The 20,509-nt window shown below is 39.7% G+C and overlaps 1 protein-coding gene across 1 annotated transcript; it reads left to right on the top strand.

The window, feature by feature from the left end:
- The first annotated feature begins 2,453 nt into the window (after window positions 1-2,453).
- LOC138895642 (uncharacterized) lies at window positions 2,454-15,678 on the top strand. The gene is made up of 2 exons (XM_070180353.1): window positions 2,454-3,785; window positions 15,583-15,678. Exons 1-2 carry the CDS (start codon window positions 2,454-2,456, stop codon window positions 15,676-15,678), a joined length of 1,428 nt encoding a protein of 475 aa, XP_070036454.1.
- The last annotated feature ends 4,831 nt before the right edge of the window (window positions 15,679-20,509 follow it).

The following is a 20,509-nucleotide window of genomic DNA, read 5'->3' as shown; positions in this document are numbered from 1 at the left end:
CTGGCTCAAACTAACCCACTGGAGACCGACACCATCTACCATACAAAGCCTCATACAGGGCCATCTGAATGCTCGACTGGTAGTGGTTGTTGTAGGAAAACTTTGCCAGTGGAAAGAACTGATCCCAAGAACCCCCAAACTCCATCACACATGCACGAAGCATATCCTCCAATATCTGAATAGTGCGCTTGGACTGTCCGTCCGTCTGAGGGTGAAATGTTGTGCTCAAATCCACCCGAGTATCCAACTCATGCTGTGCGGCTCTCCAGAACTGCGATGTAAATTGCGTACCCCGGTCAGAGATGATAGATACCGGCATGCCATGAAGCCTTACAATCTCCCGAATATAAACTTGAGCCAAATGCTCTGAAGAGTAAGTAGTCACCACTGGAATAAAATGAGCTGATTTGGTCAACCTATCCACAACCACCCAAACTGCATCAAACTTCCTCTGAGTCTGTGGTAGCCCAACGACAAAATCCATAGTGATCCGCTCCCATTTTCACTCTGGAATCTCTAGCTTCTGAAGCAATCCACCTGGCCGTTGATGCTAATACCTCACCTGCTGACAATTTAGGCACCAAGCTACATACTTCACTATGTCCTTCTTCATTCTCCTTCACCAATAATACTGCCTCAGGTCCTGATACATCTTCGCGATACCTGGATGAATGGAGTACCACGAAATATGAGCCTCGTGGAGAATCAACTCACGCAAACCGTCTACATTAGACACACATAGCCTGCCCTGCATCTGTAATATGTCGTCATCTCTAATAGTGAACTCTTTGGCATCATCGTGCTGAACCGTGTCCTTAAGGACAAGCAGATGGGGGTCATCATACTGACGCTCTCTGATATGATCATAAATAGAAGATTGAGAAACCACACAAGCCAAAACTCGGCTCGGCTCAGAAACATCCAATCTAACAAACTGGTTGGCCAAGGTCTGAACATCCAATGCTAATGGCCTTTCTACTACTGGTAGATATGCTAGACTTTCCAAACTCTCCGCCCTACGACTCAAGGCATCGGCCACCACATTAGCCTTCCCGGGATGGTATGGAATGGTGATATCATAGTCCTTAAGCAACTATAACCACCTCCACTGATGCAAGTTAAGATCCTTCTACTTGAACAGATGTTGTAGACTCCGGTGATCGGTGTAGATCTCACAAGGGACACCATACAAATAGTGCCGCCAAATCTTCAAGGCATGAACAATAGCTTCTAACTCAAGGTCGTGGACCGGATAATTCTTCTCATTCACCTTCACATGTCTAGACGCGTAGGCAATCACCCTACAGTCCTGTATCAACACCGCGCCGAGGCTAAAGCATGACACATCACAATACACAGTGTATGACCCTGAACCAGTAGGCAATACCAACACTGGGGTTGTAGTCAAAGCAGTCTTGAGCTTTTGAAAGATCTCCTCACACTCCTTGGTCCACCTGAACGGAGCACTTTTCTAGGTCAATCTGGTCATAGGTGTTGTAATAGATGAGAAACCCTCTACAAATCGACGGTAATACCCCTCCAAACCAAGAAAACTCTGGATCTCCGTAGTTGAGGACGGTCTGGGCTAACGGACAGGTATAGCTAGATCAGATAACCCGACACTCGCTCCCCCTACTAGAGCCACGAGAGGCCGGGGTCGGGGTAGAGGCCAAAAACTTCCACGTGGTGCAGCCAGAGCACCCGCACGAGCTGCTACAGAGGAGCCACCAGTAGCTCCAGTTGGAGGGCAGGCACCTGAGACGCCTGTTACTACAAAAGCCCTCCAGGAGACTCTCGCCCAGTTTCTGAGCATGTTCGGCATTTTTGCTCAGGTAAGGTTGATACAACTTGCTCCTGTCATATCCCAGGTCGGGGGAGGAGCACAGACTCCCGCCACCCGTAGCCCAGAGAAGCGGGTCCAGGTTGATCAGGTCCCAGAGGTCATACTAGTGCAGCCGATCGCTCCAGATCAGCCCGAGGTTAGGGCAGCAGTTTCTGAGGAAGAGAAGCTTAGGCTCAAAAGGTACAAGAACTACCATCCTCCTACTTTTAGTGGCATGGCGTCAGAGGATGCCCAGGGTTTTCCTAATGAGTGCCACCGTATCTTCCGTACTATGGGTATTGCGGAGTCTAGTGGGGTTACTTTCACTACGTTCCAGCTTAGAAGAGTGACCTATCAGTAGTGGCGTGCATATGAGTTGGGTAGTCCGCCCGAGGCAGCTTCACTCACTTGGACTCAATTCTTAGATATGTTCTTGAAGGAGTATGTTCTCTAGAGTCTCAAAGATGCATGGCGCGCAGAGTTTGAGCAGTTGCGCCAGGGTTCTATGACCGTGTCGGAGTATGCGGTCCAGTTCAGTGATTTGGATAGGCATGCACCAACCTAGGTTGCTACTGCTAGAGAGCGGGTCCATTGTTTTATCGAGGAGCTCAACCCCAGTATCAGATTTAGGATGGCCCGAGAGTTGGATATGGACATCGTATACCAGCAGGTAGTGGGGATTGCTAGGAGATTGGAGGGTATCCTGACTCGGGAAAAAGAGGAGAGAGAGTCCAAAAGGACTCGAGAGTCTGACACATATAGTGTTACTCGTTCCCCAGCTACAACTCGTTATGGTAGGGGCTATGTGAATTGCCATGTTCATTCAGCACTTCCAGCTGCCAGCGGTATTCCGGTTACTCCTAGGCCTCAGGCTCTCTATTATGCATCATCATTGTCTAGTGCACCTCCTACACGAGATGCTTTCAGTGGTCAGTCCAGCCGATCAGGCTCGAGCCAGCCACAGCAACCACATCTTCTGGGAGCTTGTTTTGAGTGTGGTGACACGCTTCATATGGTGAGGGATTGCCCCAGACTCAAGAGGGGTGCACCTCCACAGACTACGCAGGCACCGCGTGCTCCACTGGGTCCTCAGGCTATAGTTACAGCACTAGCTACCACTCCACCTGCACTGCCAGCTCGAGGTGGAGGTCGAGCAGGTAAAGGTCGCCCTAGAGGGGGAGGCCATGCCAGATACTATGCTCTTCCTTTTAGGACGGAGGCAGTTGCATCCGACTCTGTCATCACAGGTATTATTTCGGTCTGTCATAGAGATACATCAGACTTATTTGATCCAGGCTCCACTTATTCATATGTGTTATCTTATTTTGCTCTGTATTTGAGTGTATACCGTGATTCTTTGAGTTCTCATATCTATGTATCTACACTTGTGGGAGATTCTATTGTTGTTGACCGTGTGTATCGGTCATTTTTGGTTATTCTTAGTGGTTTTGAGACCAGAACCAATCTATTGTTACTCAATATGGTAGACTTTGATATTATATTGGGCATGTACTGGTTGTCACCCTATCAAGCTATTCTTGATTGTCACACTAAGACCGTGACGCTGGATATGCCAAGATTACCACGGTTAGAGTGGAGAGGTACCTTAGATTATAATCTTAGCAAAGTTATTTCATTTCTAAAGGCTCAGCGGATGGTTAAGAAGGGGTGTGATGCGTATCTAGTATATGTGAGAGATGTCAGTGTTGATACTCCTACCACCGAGTCAGTTCCGATAGTGAGGGATTATCCAAATGTATTTCTGATGGATCTTTCGGGCATACCGCCCGAGAGGGATATCGACTTTGGTATTGATTTGTTACCGGGAACTCAACCCATATCTATTCCTCCATATCGTATGGCCCTACCAGAGTTGAAGGAGTTAAAGGAGCAGTCACAGGAGTTGTTTGATAAGGGCTTCATTCGGCCCAGTGTGTTGCCTTGGGGTGCTCCAGTCTTGTTTGTAAAGAAAAAGGATAGTTCTATGCGCATGTGTATTGATTATCGCCAGTTGAGCAAGGTTACAGTGAAGAACAGGTATCCATTGCCTCGTATTGATAACCTATTTGATTAGTTACATGGTGCCAAAGTGTTCTCCAAGATTAACTTGCGTTCAGGCTATCATCAGTTGAAGATTTGGGAGCCAGATATCCCGAAGGCTGCCTTCAGGACTCGGTATGGTCATTACGAGTTCCTTGTGATGCCTTTTGGGCTAACCAATTCCCCAGCAGCATTCATGCATTTTATGAACAGTGTATTCTGGCCATATCTTGACTCATTCATCATTGTATTTATTGACGATATTCTAGTGTACTCCCTGAGCCAGGAGGATCATGAGCAACACCTGAGGACTGTGTTTCAGACCTTGAGAGAAAAGAAGTTATATGCAAAATTTTCAAAGTGTGAATTCTAGCTAGATTCAGTGGCATTTTTGGGTCATATAGGGTCGAGTGAGGGGATCAAGGTAGATCCAAAGAAGATTGAAGCAGTGCACTAGGAATCAAAGAAGTGAAGCTTTTCCTAACAGTTTCGTAGCCTCCCGAAGATAAATACAGTCGTCTCCGTACCGATCCGCAAGACTCTACTAAACCTGCTTGTGACTCATAACACCTATGAACCTAGAGCTTTGATACCAAATTGTCACGACCCCGATTTCCCTCCATAGGATGTCGTGAAGGCACCTAGTCTCTAAGACGAAGTAAGCCTAACAAGCATGCTGAATAATTTAAATAATAATCTAAAAACTCAAAACGTCATCAACTGTATAAAGTAAAAAAAACTGCAACTCAAAGTATATACAACTCCCAAAACCCGGTGAGGTATAAGTCACAAGCTCTAGATACAATGTTGAATAATCCTATACATCATTCTCTATCAAGAAACCTAAGGAAACAAGGAAAGGACGGTATAGAAGGGAACTTCGAGGCCTGCGGACGCGGGCATATGTACCTTGAAGTCTCCGATAAGCAGTCACTCCACACACTAACACCGAGGCTGATAAGATGTACCTGGATTCGCATACAATATGTACAGAGGTGTAGTATGAGGACACCACAACGGTACCCAGTAAGTGGCAAGCCTAACCTCAGTAGAGTAGTAACGAGGTCAGGTCAGGGCCCTACTGGAAATAACAAGAAACAAGGCAGAAGATATGATGGTATAATAAAATAACAGAGAAGTGAAACAATAAGAATTTACAGAAGGTAACAACACGAAATCAAAGAAAGCAAATACAACACGGAAGGAAACAAAAATCTCACAAGTTAAGGAAAACAACAACAACCAATACAGCAAATAGAGGAAATCAACAGAGGCACTCCCGAGGTACTGCCTCGTAATCCCAAAAGTAAATTATCCCACAGTTTTTCCTCATATCACTGCAGGAGCCTTTATATTTTATTTTTGAAAATTATTTTCCCGAAATAGCATCCTGCATTTTAGCCCACCTTATCACACTGCATGACTTCTAGTAGTTCCCCTACTAGCCATACATATCAAGCCCACATTATCTCACCGTATGTGTTTCAACACCCAGACCTTATACCACAACATGCATATCAATAATCACAACGGCACATCAGAAAACCCGTGCAAACAACAACAACCGCACGACAGAAACCTAGTGCAACAATAACAACTGTCACCTCAATAATCACGGAAACCAAAACATAACAACTGAAACAATGATATTTCAAGGATAGAAATTTCAAGTAAGGAATCCCATAGTTAAATAATGAATATGGAATCAAAAAAGCAGGTAATTCAACTAGGCAAGTAGTACAAGTTTCAAGTAAGAGATAAAACAAGTAAACATGTGAAATTAAGCTAAATATGATGACTATACATGCTAAAGTAACTCAATTAAGGCATAAAAAGGAAACTAGTTAGCTAGAACCAGGCCTATATCTCGGAATTCGACCAAAATTATAAAATCTAAACTCCCATTCGATATCGAGTCCAACCATACAAGAATTATCCAAATCCGACCTCATTTAGTCTTTCAAAATCCAAAAACTTGGTCTAAGAACTTCTACACTTTTTCCCCAATTTTAAACTTCAAAACCATAATTAAAAGGTGTAATTAACAATAGATTCATGAGAATTAATCAAAACCGAGTCAAGAATCCTTACCCAAATGTTTCCTCTAAAAATCCCTCAAAATCTCGCCTCAATCCAAGATCTCAAAGTCCCAAAATGAAAATGAAATCAAACTCTCGATTTTCCCCCTTTTCTGCCCATTTATGTCGCACCTGCTACCTCACTGCCGCACTTACGGAAAAACCATCGCAGGTGCGGACTTCACTTATATAGTGACCCAGCCGGTCGTTTCGAAAGTTATAGCCCCGTTTTCCCTATTTTTGCTTCTTTTTATGTTCTTCAGCTATATTATGATATGTCGGGTTAGTTGGTTCGGGTTCAGAGTGGTTTCAGGGTGAATTGAGACACTTATTCTCTTTATTAGAAGTTTAAGTTGGAAAAGTCAACCAAATGTTGACTTATGTGTAAACGATCTCGGATTTGAATTTTGATGGTTCCGTTAGCTTCGTGTCACGACTCAAAAATCTAACCTGTCATGATGGCGCCTATCGCGGAACTAGGCAAGCCGACTCTTTCCAAAATAACCGATATTTTTCATTTCAAAGATAATTTCAAGGCTATTTAGCATAAAGACATTTGTAAAGGAGTTCAAATCAAACAAAAGTGCGGAAAAGAAAAGCCCGACATTGGGGTGTCACTAGTCATGAGCATCTACTACAATCTGTCTAACAATATCAAGGCTAACTCAGCCTGGAAAATAGCTAAATACAACTAAAGGAAGATAAGAGGGAGAAGAGCAGGGGCTGCGATCGCCAAGCAGCTACCTTGCTATCCCGAGAAAATCTGCAACCAGAATAATCAACAACCGCTACCGTGTCCAGCTACACCTGGATCTGCACACAAGGTGCAGGGAGTAATGTGATTACGACAACTCAGTAAGTAACAACAATAAATAAAGACTGAGCAGTAGTGACGAGCAATAAAGCATATAACGTTCATATCATGAAATCTCAGTAAAATATCACATGCTTTTAAGATCAAGATTTGAATCAAAACATCTCTTTAAACCCAGTTCCAGTAAAAATTATTTAAGGATATTTTTCAACAGTTTTCAACCAGAGAAAAATGCAAAGGTGAGCAAAAATTATGAAATCATAAACAGCCCCTCGGGCAAAACATCACTCATATACAACCCCTCGGACAAACCTCACAGTCACTCGTGCCACTCGGGCATACCTCACAATCACTCTTGCCACTCGAGCATACCTCACAATCACTCTTGCCACTCGGGCATACCTCACAATCACTCATGTCTCCCAGTCACTCAGCACTCGGCACTCGCACTCAGTAGGTGCCTACGCTCACTAGGGGTGTGTACTGACTCCGGAGAGGCTCCTTCAGCCCAAGTGCTATATCAAGCCAAATCATGGCATAAATCACTTAGGCCCTCGGCCTATATCAAATATGCTGTGGCGTGCAGCCCGATCCCATAAATATCCTCACAAATCAGGCCCTCGGTCTCACTCAGTCATAAACCTCTCAAGCCACTCAGGCATTTCAGTAAAAACAGGGTGCTCAGCCCAAAACAACATTTATATGCATCAAAATCAAGTAATAAAAGCTGAGTTATGAAGTAAACAAGTATAACCATGTCTGAGTATATATTTTCAATCAAAAATAATGAGAGAATAATAAGAAAAGCCCCCTAACGGTCCAAACAACACTTGCACAAGGCCCAAACATGGCATTCAACCCAATTTACAGAAACTCTTTCTCAAACGTATAAGTATCATATAGTTTCAACAAAAATATATGCAACTTTACAGTTGCTATGGGACGGAGCAAGTAACAATCCCCAACAGTGCACGCCCACACGCCCGTCACCTAGCATGTGCGTCACTTAAAATAGTAGAATGATACAAAATCCGGGGTTTCATACCCTCAGGACTAGATTTACAATCGTTACTTGCCTCAAACCGGTCAAATCTCTACTCCGCAATACTCTTGCCTCTCGACTCGGCCTCCAAATGCTCCGAATCTATTCACAATCAGTACAATACCATCAATATATGCCGATGGGATGAATTCCACAAGAAAAATTATCAAATTAGCCCAAAACCCGAAATTGGCTCAAACCCGGCCCCTAGGCCCACGTCTCAAAATCCGACAAAATTTACAAAACTAGAAATCCCATTCACTCACGAGTCCGTACATACAAAATTTATCCAAATCCGACATCATTTGGTCTCTCAAATCCTTAAATTAAACTATTAAAAATCTCAAGACCTAACCTCTCATTTTCACTAATTACATGATTAAACAACGAAAAATCACCATATATACGAATTTTAGGTCTCAAGCAACTTACCTCACTGATAGCCCTTGAATCACCTTTCAAAAAGCACTCCAAAAGCTCCAAAAACCGACTTGGAAATGGTGGAAATGAACCAAATTCGCGAAGGGTTCTATTTATGGTTTCTGCCCAGGCTTTTTCGCACCTGCGGACCATTTCTCGCTTCTGTGCAACTGCACCTGCAGAAAAATCCATCACAGGTGTGGAACTCACTTATGAGCCCAGGTTTCGCATCTGCAGCCAACCTACCGCATATGCGCTTGCGCACCTGCGCGTGACACGCCGCATCTGCGAAGCCGGCCTTTTTCCTTCCTTCCTAGCCCAGCACTACCTATACCTGTGAACCCCCATGCGCACCAGCGGCCCCGCACCTGCGACTCCCCTTCCGCAAGTGCGGAAATAACAGTAGCAGCAACTTCAGCTGCATTTTCAACTTTGACAAATCCATTAACCACCCGGAATCACCCCGAGGCCCTCGGGACCTCAACCAAAAATACCAATAAGTCATATATCAACATACAAACTTAGTCAAACCTTCGAATCACTCAAAACAACATCAAAACACTAAATTACCCTCGGATTCAAGCCTAAGAAATTCTAAACTTTCAAATTCCACAACCGATGTCGAAACCAACCAAACCACGTCCGAATGACCTCATATTTTGCACACACGTCACAAATAACATTACAAACCTACTCCAACTTCCGGAATTCCATTCCGACCCCCGATATCAAATTTTTCACTGCCCAAATTGCCAAATTTTCAATTTTGCCAATTCAAGCCTAATTCTACTACGGACCTCCAAATCACATTCCGGACGCGCTCCTAGGTCCAAAATCACCTAACGGAGCTAATGCAATCATCAGAATCAAATTCGAGGTCGTTTACACATAGGTCAACATCCGGTTGACTTTTTCCAACTTAAGCTTCTACTTTAGAGACTAAGTGTCTCATTCCACTCCGAAACCACTCCGAACTTGAACCAACCCACCCGATACAACACAATACATCTAAATAACACATAAAGAAGCAGAAATGAGGAAAATATGGCTATAACTATCGAAACGACCGACCGAGTTGTTACACTGCGTTAGGTGATTTTAGACTTAGGAGCGCGTCCGGAATATAAATTGGAGGTCCGTAGTAGAATTAGGTATGAATTGGCGAAAGTTGGAAATTTGGCGATTTCGGTCGGCAGTGAAAAATTTGATATCGGTGTCGGAATGGATTTTCGGAAGTTGGAGTAGGTTCGTGGTATCATTTGTGACATGTGTGTGAGGTCATTCGGACGTGCTTTGGTAGGTTTCGGAGTCGTTTGCGAAATTTGGAAGTTTAGAAGTTCTTAGGCTTGAATCCGAGGGTAATTTGGTGTTTTGATGTTGTTTTGAGTGATTCAAAGGCTCGACTAAGTTCGTATGTGGATATATGACTTGTTGGTATGTTTGGTTGAGGTCCCTAGGGGCTCGGGGTGATTCCATATGGTTAGCGGATTGTTTGAAGTTGGAAAAATGCAGCTGAAGCTGCTGCTATTGGTATTTCCGCTCTTGCGGAATGAGAACCGCAGAAGTGGGTATTTGGGCGCAGGAGTGAAAGAGAGAAGGTTGGGTAGAGTGCGAAGGTGTGAAGGGATTGCCGCACCTGCGATGGCCGCAGAAGCGTGGAATCGAGCGGAGGTGCGTGTTGTGTCCGCATGTACGATGATAATTCTGCACCTGCGATGATCGCAGATGCGGTTCCTTGGTCGCAGGTGCGGAGATGGGCACTTAAGTGATTTTCCGCAGATGCAGAGATTTGTGCGCAAAAGCGGCTCCGCAGGTGCGCATTTTGAGCCGCAGGTGCGAAAAGCCTGGGCAGAATTTAGATAGAAGACTTCGCGAATTTTTGTTCATTTCCACCATTTTCAAGTCGGACCTTGGAGCTTTTAGAGCGATTTTTGAAGGGGATTCAAGGGTATTCACTGAGGTAAGTTGCTTGGGCTCTAGTATCATTAGCTATGGTGTTTTTCCGTTAATTTCTCACCTAATTAGTAGGATTTTTGGAGTGAAATAAGGGGTTAGGGCATGGGATTTTGGAGAGAGTAATTTGAGGATTTGAAAGACCAAATGATGTTGGATTTTGATAAATTTAGTATGGATAGACTCGTGAGTGAATAGGATTCCAGGTTTTGTGACTTTTGTCGGATTTCGAGACTTGGGTCCGAGGGCCGGGTTTGAGTGAAATTCGGGATTAGGCCTATAATTTGGTATTTTCCTTGTAGGATTCATTCCTTTAGCTCATATTGATCGTATTTTATTGCTTGTGGCTAGATTTGGGTTATTTGAAGGCCGATTCGAGAGGAAAGAGCATTCCGGAGTAGGGGTTCTACGTTGTTGAGGTAAGTAACAGTTATAAATCTGGTCCTGAGGGTATGAAACCCCAGATTTTGTGTCATGTGATTATTTTGGAGGTGACACACATGCTAGGTGACGGGCGTGTGGGCGTACACCGGGGGGATTGTGACTTGGTCCGTCCTGTAAAACTGTAAAGTTGAATAACTTATTGTTAGCTATATGCTTTATATGTGTTGAAGAAATTTGACTGTAAATCATGTTAGAAATCATGCTTAGGTAATGTGATAGTACTGTTGGGACCCGCAGAGATCACGTACTTGTTGAATTATTTTCTAATTGCTGCCTTGTACTCAGTCATGATTTTTCTTGCGTATCATACCTCAGTTTTTCTTGATTTTGTTGATACACTGTGTTATCTTTGTTTGGGCTGATCTTTGTGATTTCCGAGAGCCGAGAGACTAGAGATGTGGATGACTGAGTAAGACCAAGGGCCTGTCGGTGAGGTATGGATATTACAGCACGTGAGTTGTCCGTGCAGATTATAGTGCTTGGGCTGTAGGAGCCCCTCCGGAGTCTGTACACCCCCAGTGAGCGCGGGTACCCATTGAGTGTGAGTGCTGAGGGCTGAGAGCCGAGTGGTTGAGTTGTTGTGACGAGTGGAGTGACTATTGCCCTGAGAGGTTGTACTTGCTTTTTATTTGTTGTTGCACTTAGTTGCTATTTGTCATTGTTGTGAAATTGTCTGAAAGATTTTATATCTAGATTACCTGAACTTTAAATGTATAAATTGATTTGACTTAAACTGCTGGATTTGAAAGCATGTCTACTCTCTGTTGGAATTACAGAAAATGAACTATAACTGTGTAGCTCGTCACTATCTTTAATTCCTTATTTATTATTGTTACTTGCTGAGTTGGTTGTACTTATACTACACCCTGCACTTCGTGTGCAGATCCAGGTGTTCCCGGACATAGCGGGTGTTGATTCTCTCGCACAGTTGATATTCCGGAGATTCAGAGGTAGCTGCCATATTTTGTAGACCTTGTCTCTCCTTCCCTATATTCTTGTTTAATGTATTTGGTCTTAGACTATTATAGACCGTATTTTCCAAACTTGTATTTATACTAGATGCTCATGTACTCAGTGACACCAAATTTTGGGAGTGTTTGTATCGGTATTTGCGAGATTTGTGGATTGTATTTAAATATTAAATTTTCAAACTTAAAAGATATGTGAGTTTATTGAGATTGTCGGCTTGCCTTGTATTAAGATATATGCCATCACGACGGGTGAGATTTTTGGGTCGTGACAACTTAAGTCCACAGAGTCCTCTTATGCGAGTAATAGGCCGCACCTGGGTGTGCGCGCCTACGACAAAATGTGTCGCACCTGCGACCCTAGTCGCTCCTGCGCATCTCCTCACCGCAGAAGCGAAGCCACTTCTGTGGAGCCTTTTCCACACCTAGTTTGGGCTGCCTTCTCCACTCCCGCGTTCCCTCACTCGCACATGCGAGTCTGCACCTGTGGTCGTATCCTCCGCAGGTGCGATGACACCAGAAGCTCAAAATTTTAGAAAATGCACACGTCCAAATTTTTGTTCCGATATCGATCTGAATCACACCCGGGGTCCCCGGGACCTCGACCAAAAATACAAACAAGTCCTAAAACATCATACAAACTTAGTCGAGCCTTCAAATCACATCAAACAATGCTAAAATCATGAATTGCGCATCGATTCAAGCCTAATAAACTTTTGAACTTTTATTTTCTACATCTGATGCCGTAACCTATCAAATCAAGTCCAATTGACCTCAAATTTTGCACACAAGTCCTAAATGACATTACGAACCTATTCCACTCCCGGTCAAACTTCCCAAAATTTCACCAATTTTCAACGTTCGCCAATTAACGACGAAATGACCTACAGACCTCCAAATCAACATCCGGACATGCTCCTAAGACCAAAATCATCCTACGGAGCTACTGGAACCGTCAAAACTCTATTCTAGAGTCATTTTCACACAGGTCAACCTACGGTCAACTCCTACGACTTAAACTTTTAATTTAGGGACTATGTGTTCCATTTCACTCTGAAACCAAATACCAAACCTCTCGAAAAGTCACGTAACCGCAGTATAACACAGAAAAGGAAATAATTAGGGGGTCGGGGCTAATATATTCAAAATGACCGGCCGGGTCGTTACACATATACAATTCTTGGAGAATTTCTTGGTCCTGAAATACCACGTCCTAAGTATAATTTGTGCACATATGTATCTTGCTATAACTATAAGTATGATAATATGATAGCAAGAGTTTTTACCCCTATATGAATATATTGAAATGACGACTCCAACAAGATCATATTAAGACAATACATCTATCAGGGATGATAATTTCAAGGTGAAACAAATTTGTTCAAGTTAATATGGCTAATTTATTTATCAAATCTCCACCAATGATCTTTTAAAAATGGTGTACTAGATTGGAATGCAAAGGCTCAAAGATGTCAATTGATTATCTCATTAGGGGGAATTAATATGCGTTGTACTCTTTTTTCCTTACAAGATTTTATCCCATTGGGTTTTCCTTGCAAGATTTTTTTTCACTGGGTTTTATTTTAGTTAAGGTTTTAACGAGGCACATTATCTGTTGAATAGACATTCAAGGGGGAGTTTTATAGATAATATTTTATTTATGGTGAATGTCTATTTTTAGAGAGATTTTAGGGCTTGCTACTTTGTGGCTAAGTCATTTCCCCCCTATAAATAGAAGAATTCTATTCCATTGTAATTCATCCCAAATTAATAAGAATCTCCTCTCTACTTTTTTTTTGCAATACTCTTTTCTTCTTTTCTTGTTTTATAACAATACTGCCTTATTTAGCTTGTGTAATGACAGTAAGGCAAATAATATTGTTTGTAAGTAAATGTTAACCCTCTAAAGTCCAATATATCTATGAGATTAGTGTCACAGACAAGGGCGAATCTAGGTTAAAGAATGTGGGTTCACGTGAATCCATGCTCCTCTCCGTATATCATGTATAACAATATTATATCTCTTCAAAATACTTCAATATATATGTGTACACCAAGCTCAAAGACTCTTATAATGTTATTATTATTGGCGTACCTCATAGGTGCCTCGGTTAGGAGGTGTGCCCGGTTGACCATAGCGGGTCTGAGGAAGGGTAGGGTAGGCCTAAGAAGTACTGGGGTGAGGTGATTAGGCAGGACATGTCACTGCTTTAGCTTACCAAGGGCATGACCCTTGATATGAAGGTGTGGAGTACGAATATTAGGGTGGAAGGTTGACCGATAGTCGTGAGTCTCTCCTAGGCTTGCTTGTATTACTAGTTCTATTATTGTATTTTTTTTATTCGTACATGTTGTGTTATTCGCTTTCATGACCCTACTATCTTGTTATTGCAATTGTTTGTTACTTTAGTTTCACTGTTCCTTGAGCCGATAGTCTACCAGAAACAGTCTCTTTATCTTCGTAAGGTATGGATAAGGTTTGCGTATACGCTACCCTCCCAAACCCCACTTGTGGGATTACACTGGGTTTGTTATTGTTGTTGTACCTCTATAAGTGAAATTAGCAGGTCATATCCCACTTCGGTTGACCTTATAGTTTTTTGCACGGAGCATAGATGTATATGTGAAAGTCACTAAAATTGAAAAAAAAAATAGTATATAATTTTGAACCTATAATTTTAAAAGTATAATGGGTAAGAGCCTAAAGTTAAACTCGACAAAAATAAATTATAAATCCGCCTCTCATAATTGTGCACCCATCCTCCTGAAATTATTGATCAGTTTTTGATCACATAAATGCAAATAATGATAAGATTGGTGTGCGCGTCAAACAAGATTAGATTATAACATAAATAATGACAATCTGTGAAAGAAGCTAGTAGCGAGGATAAAATGAGACAATGTCATTTGAGAAGGGTTGGCCACGTGCTATGTAAGCCTCCAGATGCAGCGGTTCTTTGATGTGAAAATATAATGATTGGATGTATTAAAAGATTAAAAGATAGACCTAAAATCACATAAAAAGAATTTTTTATAAAAAAATTAGATTATCTTAAAATTCAGACAAATTTAACAAAAGATAGAAAATATTGAAAGTTGAAATCCATATATGTTATACCAACTAGAAGACTAATGCTTAAGGGGGCGAAGCTATATCGTATCAAGGTGTTTTTATTGAATTCCTTACGCCAAAAAATTATACAATATAAATAGAGAAAAATAATTTTTTTTAGTTATAATATAAACTATTGAAACTAGCTCTTAATATAAAGGAAGGTTTTAGTGTAGGGGCAAATTAAGGGGGCAAAAATTACAATATGTTACACGTGTACATGTTCAAATCACAAGCGTAACATGTTGGTACCTTTTTTTTTGGTCGAATCCCTTTGCATTGGCTCCGTCACTGAGTGCTTACTAGTTGACTCTTAGTTAAAATAGAGATATAATTATTAGAGTATATAAGAGACCTATTGGTGTCAGATAATTAAGTACAAATTGAAATATGAGTTTAAATTCCGTGAATAGTCAGTGTATAAATTTTTTATATTTTCTACTTAATCAGGACGGAGGTACAAGCCGAACAATTACGGGTTCGACTGAGCCCAATAATTTTTGCTCAAACAATATATTTATTATCTAGAATTCATTAAATATGTATAAATATTAAATTTAGAACCCAACCACTAACATTTGAAATTGTTATTCTAAAATCTAGAACCTATAAGGTTGAAAATAAATCTTGGCTACGCCTGTGCTTAACTTCACTTAAAACAATAGGTAAATCTTTACAGTAACCTAATATGATAACGTGAATACTGCTTTTCTGAGTAAACATTATTCCATTATATTATTGGATGGTCCAAAATTGAACAAGTATAGGAACACTAGTTCCATGCAAAAAATGAAAACTAAAAATAAAAAATATAAGAAAAGAAAAAGTAAGCTCCTGCTGTGGCTGCAGGCTGCACACAATTGTTGATCAGCTTGATTTTGTCTTATAGCCGACGCCTCTTGATGCTGATGTAGCTATTTATCTCGCAAATAACTATTTGCCTCCCCAAAATGTCATCGTTGAAAGCAGCGGAGCTAGCATGTGAATTGTAATATATGGTTTCATGTAATTTAATAGTAATTTTTACTTAGAACTTGTATATATATTATAATTTTTTAAAAATATTTTTAAATATTTAATTGTGAATCGTATTATTATTATTATTATTATTATTATTATTATTATTATTATTATATATTAATTTAAGACCGTTCCCAAATTTTACATTATAAATTAAAGTCCTCACTACCTTTTGTCACTTATCATTTTATGAAGGTAAAAGAAATCACGTGATCACTAATAGTATCATAATCTTAATTACCTAAGCTTAACTTTGAATTGTATTTGTTTCATCTCAAATGGGTGATTCTTGATGTAATTCTGATATATGAGTTCAAGTTTTGTCACTGGATGGCGAAAAATGGAAAAAGAAACACAATATGCCGTTTCCTAAACGGTCTCATGATTTTTGAAATGTAGCTAAAGTTCCTCTAGCCACTCGGTCCCTATTTCATAAACTTCCAAAAACCCAAGTCAAATACATATAATGGAAAAGATAAGGAAGAAGAGAACCAAATGGTGGAGAATATTGAGGAGAATAAGATGATGACTAAGGAGAGATCTAATTTGAGGATAAGGTCCTAAGGACAATGGCATCCCTATCAAACTGGCCACTTGACATAAATATATGCTCCGTTTTTATTTAATATATATAAATTATTAATTTAAAATATAATAACTTAAAAGGATTAAAATTTAGAATGCATAAGTTCATATACTAGTTTCGCCTCTACATTTATATATGTTAGCGTTTTAATCTTGACTCTGCCAAAAATACATTTGATGGTCTCTTTTTCACCGAGGCGTGCGAGGCTGTGGTAGACTTCTTCATTTTTTGGCCATAAAACAAACAACATTAATTATTACTCAAATAAATTTTCCCCTTCCCTTCCCCTAATAATAATAAAAATAAACTAAAGAACAGCCATGTAGTTAGAAGTACCTGAAACTGAAAGATCTCTCGAACTAGAGATAATTTATAAACAAACTATAACAATTAGAAGAACACATTCTACCAACTGAGATAGGAAATACAACATATATAAGCGGTACCTATTTGCATTTGCCACACATGCGCGGACACAAGGATTAAATTTGGTTCCTCTGAGAGAATCCGCATCAATCTGTCCAACTTTTTCACATATCTAACTTCAATTTTTGGGTATCAATAGTTTCAGTAGGTAGAGGTCAATTCCGAACGTATCGGGAAACATGGGTGATGAATGCCATAAAAAAGATGCTTACTCCTACAAAGTCTACATTCAATCCTGCTAATTCCAAATTATTTGAACGAAATCAATGTAAAACGTTTTCTCGTTAATTTATTTAACAAAAGAGAAATAGTTACAATAACTGTTACTCAACTTATCAAGTTCTTAAAAAGTTACATAACTTTACGTCACAGAAAAATAGTACCGGTAGCACTTAAACAGTTATAATGCACACATTGGTGCAATCATAATTCGTTGGTCTCCATGAGTTAGAATTCACGTTTAGAATTGAATTTCTAAATCACATTACTAAAAGGCCTTTTTCGACCGAAAAATACAACAAACACGGTCGATTTTAAAGGATTACCAACCAAAAACCTACCGAAAATGGTGAGGTAGGGAAAATACAGCCGGTCGATATCAAACCAACTGCGTTAATTGGCGAAACAAAATACGCAATATTAACCTGCACCATATGGGAATCAAACCTCTACACCGTTGCAAAGTACCACTAGACCGCTGATATTTGTTGGTCTAAAGACTTTCATTTTTTATTTATACTCTTCAATCGTATTTTTGCGCAAAAATAACTACCGACTAGTTTGTTTTTATAATAAATGAGTTGACAGAATTTGACCAAAAAATCGACCACAATATTTTTGAATATTATTTTTAATTTATTTTAAATAAAAAATCGACCAAACTCGATTGAAAAAATAATTTCCCGTATTTTGGTGCTAAAGTTGGTTGGTCTCGAGATAAATTACAAAAATATGTGCTAATGCTGATCGAGTCAGTCAATTTTTGGTCAATATTTTTCAGCCTCATTTTAGTAGTATCATTTGATAACATTAGTTTTTGGAGAAATATGTAAAACTTTTATAATTCTAGATTGTGGTTCATAAACAATCTATATAAAATCCTATCAATTATTTAGAACCGTGGAACTATATGATTTTCACATAAAATACATAAACAATAATTTCAATCAAGAAAACTTACCTGAATCCATGATATGTTCTCTTGATGATATTGAGCGGAAGCCTTCTTTAGAGTTGTTCTTGAAAAATAAGTACTTCTCTCTCTTTTCCTTTTTTTTTTTGTGTTCTTTTTAGAATAGAGTGTGATGGAGTTACGCTATTCTTCTTTTAATAGTGTTGCGACCAAACACACTCACGCAAGTATACGCAGTCGTCAAGTAATAGAGTAGTAAATAAAGTATCGTTCCCACGAAGACTTATGATTAACTTTTGACTAATTCAAACTCAAATAGCTTATCGATTCAAGCGATTTCTTATAAATAGATAATTGTCTAATTTACTACCTAAAGACTATCAAGTAAAGACTTACTAGAAATCAACACAACACTTAAATAGTTTTAAATGACAATTAATGGGAGATAATATTCCAGGATCACGGGTTATCTAACAATCATGTTGCATTCTTAGCTTAAAATAACTAATTGATTTATCTGGATTGTTGGTTGACAGGGTTGATATTACTCATAAGAATCTGTCGAACCCTTACTCGCCTATTCAAGCTAACTTAATACCTATATGTCTATGGAATTAAGATTAACAAGCACACATTTACAATTCTTGTATTGCAACCGAGCAAGGCAATTAGGTATATGTCTATCCCAATTGCGAATCCGTTCCCCGATGCCCGGGTTTAAGAACTTGCTCTATTTAATTCTATATGCAATCTAGAGTTCCCGCTTTCGAGTTCAACTCTAGATTCGTAGATAGTATTTCACTGTTAGCTACTCAGCAAAATAATTAAAAACAAAATTAAATAAATAACCCAATATGATAAAATCAACTTCGTCAAATTAAACTTCAAACATCAACATTCATGTATACCCATGACCCTAGAATAATAGGGTTCTTAGCCACTCATGTTCATGCAATCATCAAATAACTCACAAGAGTGCATAATAATCAATAAAAGAAGGAAAAATAAGAACTCAAGATGAATTCCGTGGTTCCTCAGCTTTGTCGTGGCTTTTTTTCTCTTCCCAATATGTTAGATGCCCTAAACGAGGCGTTTTTGGCTTATATATTGCGTACAAAAGTCGTGGGCCAAAGTTCTCCTATTCCTAATCCGACTTGGCTACAGGGATTGATGCTGGGGTGGATGCGTCGCATCCACCTCATCCTCCACTTCTCAGCTTCGCATGCTAGGGTGGATGCGTCGCATCCACCCTTTGTTCCTCCTTCTCAGCTTTGCCCAGGTGCGGATGCAATAGCGGATGCTATGGGCCGACTTCACTGCTAAGGGCGTACGAAATCTGATTTTTTTCTCTAGATTGGATGCGACGCATCCAATCCCTCTTCCTCTACCTAGAGCACCTTTTTTTCATATTTTTGTACTCCAAACACCCTAATTCATCACACACAATTCAATTAGTCATAAAATCAATAATTAAATCATGTTGGGCATTTTAAGGATCAAATAGCATCAAAAAGCGGTTAAAACATGGGTAAAGTAACATCAACACATATCGAAATATGCCCAACATTACCACCCCACACTTAAACCTTTGTTCGTCCTCTAACAAACCATCACTATAGTAGACGAAACAAAATTAAGCTCTTATCATTCAAAGCATACTACACCTATGACCATGGTCATTTGCCACAATTAGGCTCTAGAATATGCATCATATGCACTTCCCTTTACTTGTGTCATTCTTTTAAAAATATTCAAACAAAGACAACATGCTCACAACAATCCTAACCTCAAAAACCAACTCAATGTCACAATGCACTCATGGCTTGAACACCCAACATCATAGAGAAGTATAATAACGTTACCTATCCCTCGTAAAACCATGTGCCCTCACAACAAGAACAAGAGAGCGAGTTCAATCCACACATTCAAATCTCATGATCAAATATATTTTAATGACTCACATATATCAAAGAAAATCGCTCACTCTCACAGAGAAGTCACATGCATGCAATTGGTACCATAGACTTGACCTTAATGTAGATCTCTACTAATGTAAGCTCGCTCGATCTAAAATCAATTAGAACTTTTTCATAGTTGTAATGTGGGCTAAGGGAAGGGTAGGATATATTTTAGGAATAGTGACTCAACCTCCTAAGCACTTTAACACATCATCAAATAACTTAAGCGCAAATTCTTCAACACCACTTTAATTTCACAAATAATATCACCCCCAATAATATTTCCTCTTTCTTTAAGCACTACTTTAATTCATACCCACTAGCAAGAACAAGACAACAATTTATTCATCTATATTTTTCTTTCTTTCTTTTTTTTTGATAAATTCTATATATATATATATATATATATATATATATATATATTTTCTTTTTTTTTTTTGATAAATTCCGCTAGTGTTGTATTATTTTACAAAACAAGTGCACCTTTCTTCCTTTTATTGGTTCCACTCAAAAGTCACCCCACACTTAGTCCCTTCTTACTTCTTTTAGCACTCATCTAACAATTAAAGTGCTTTAAGAGGTAAAAGGATCAAAACAATGTCAATTAAGAATAAAAAGGGTATAGGCTTGTAACGTGGGTACCAAATAAAAGTCAATAAGCTCAAAATGGTTAACTAGGGATAAATTTTATTTG

Source organism: Nicotiana tomentosiformis, chromosome 7 (assembly GCF_000390325.3).
Source record: "Nicotiana tomentosiformis chromosome 7, ASM39032v3, whole genome shotgun sequence".
In the NCBI taxonomy this organism is placed as follows: domain Eukaryota; kingdom Viridiplantae; phylum Streptophyta; class Magnoliopsida; order Solanales; family Solanaceae; genus Nicotiana; species Nicotiana tomentosiformis.
This window is presented reverse-complemented; position numbering and strand designations above follow the sequence as displayed.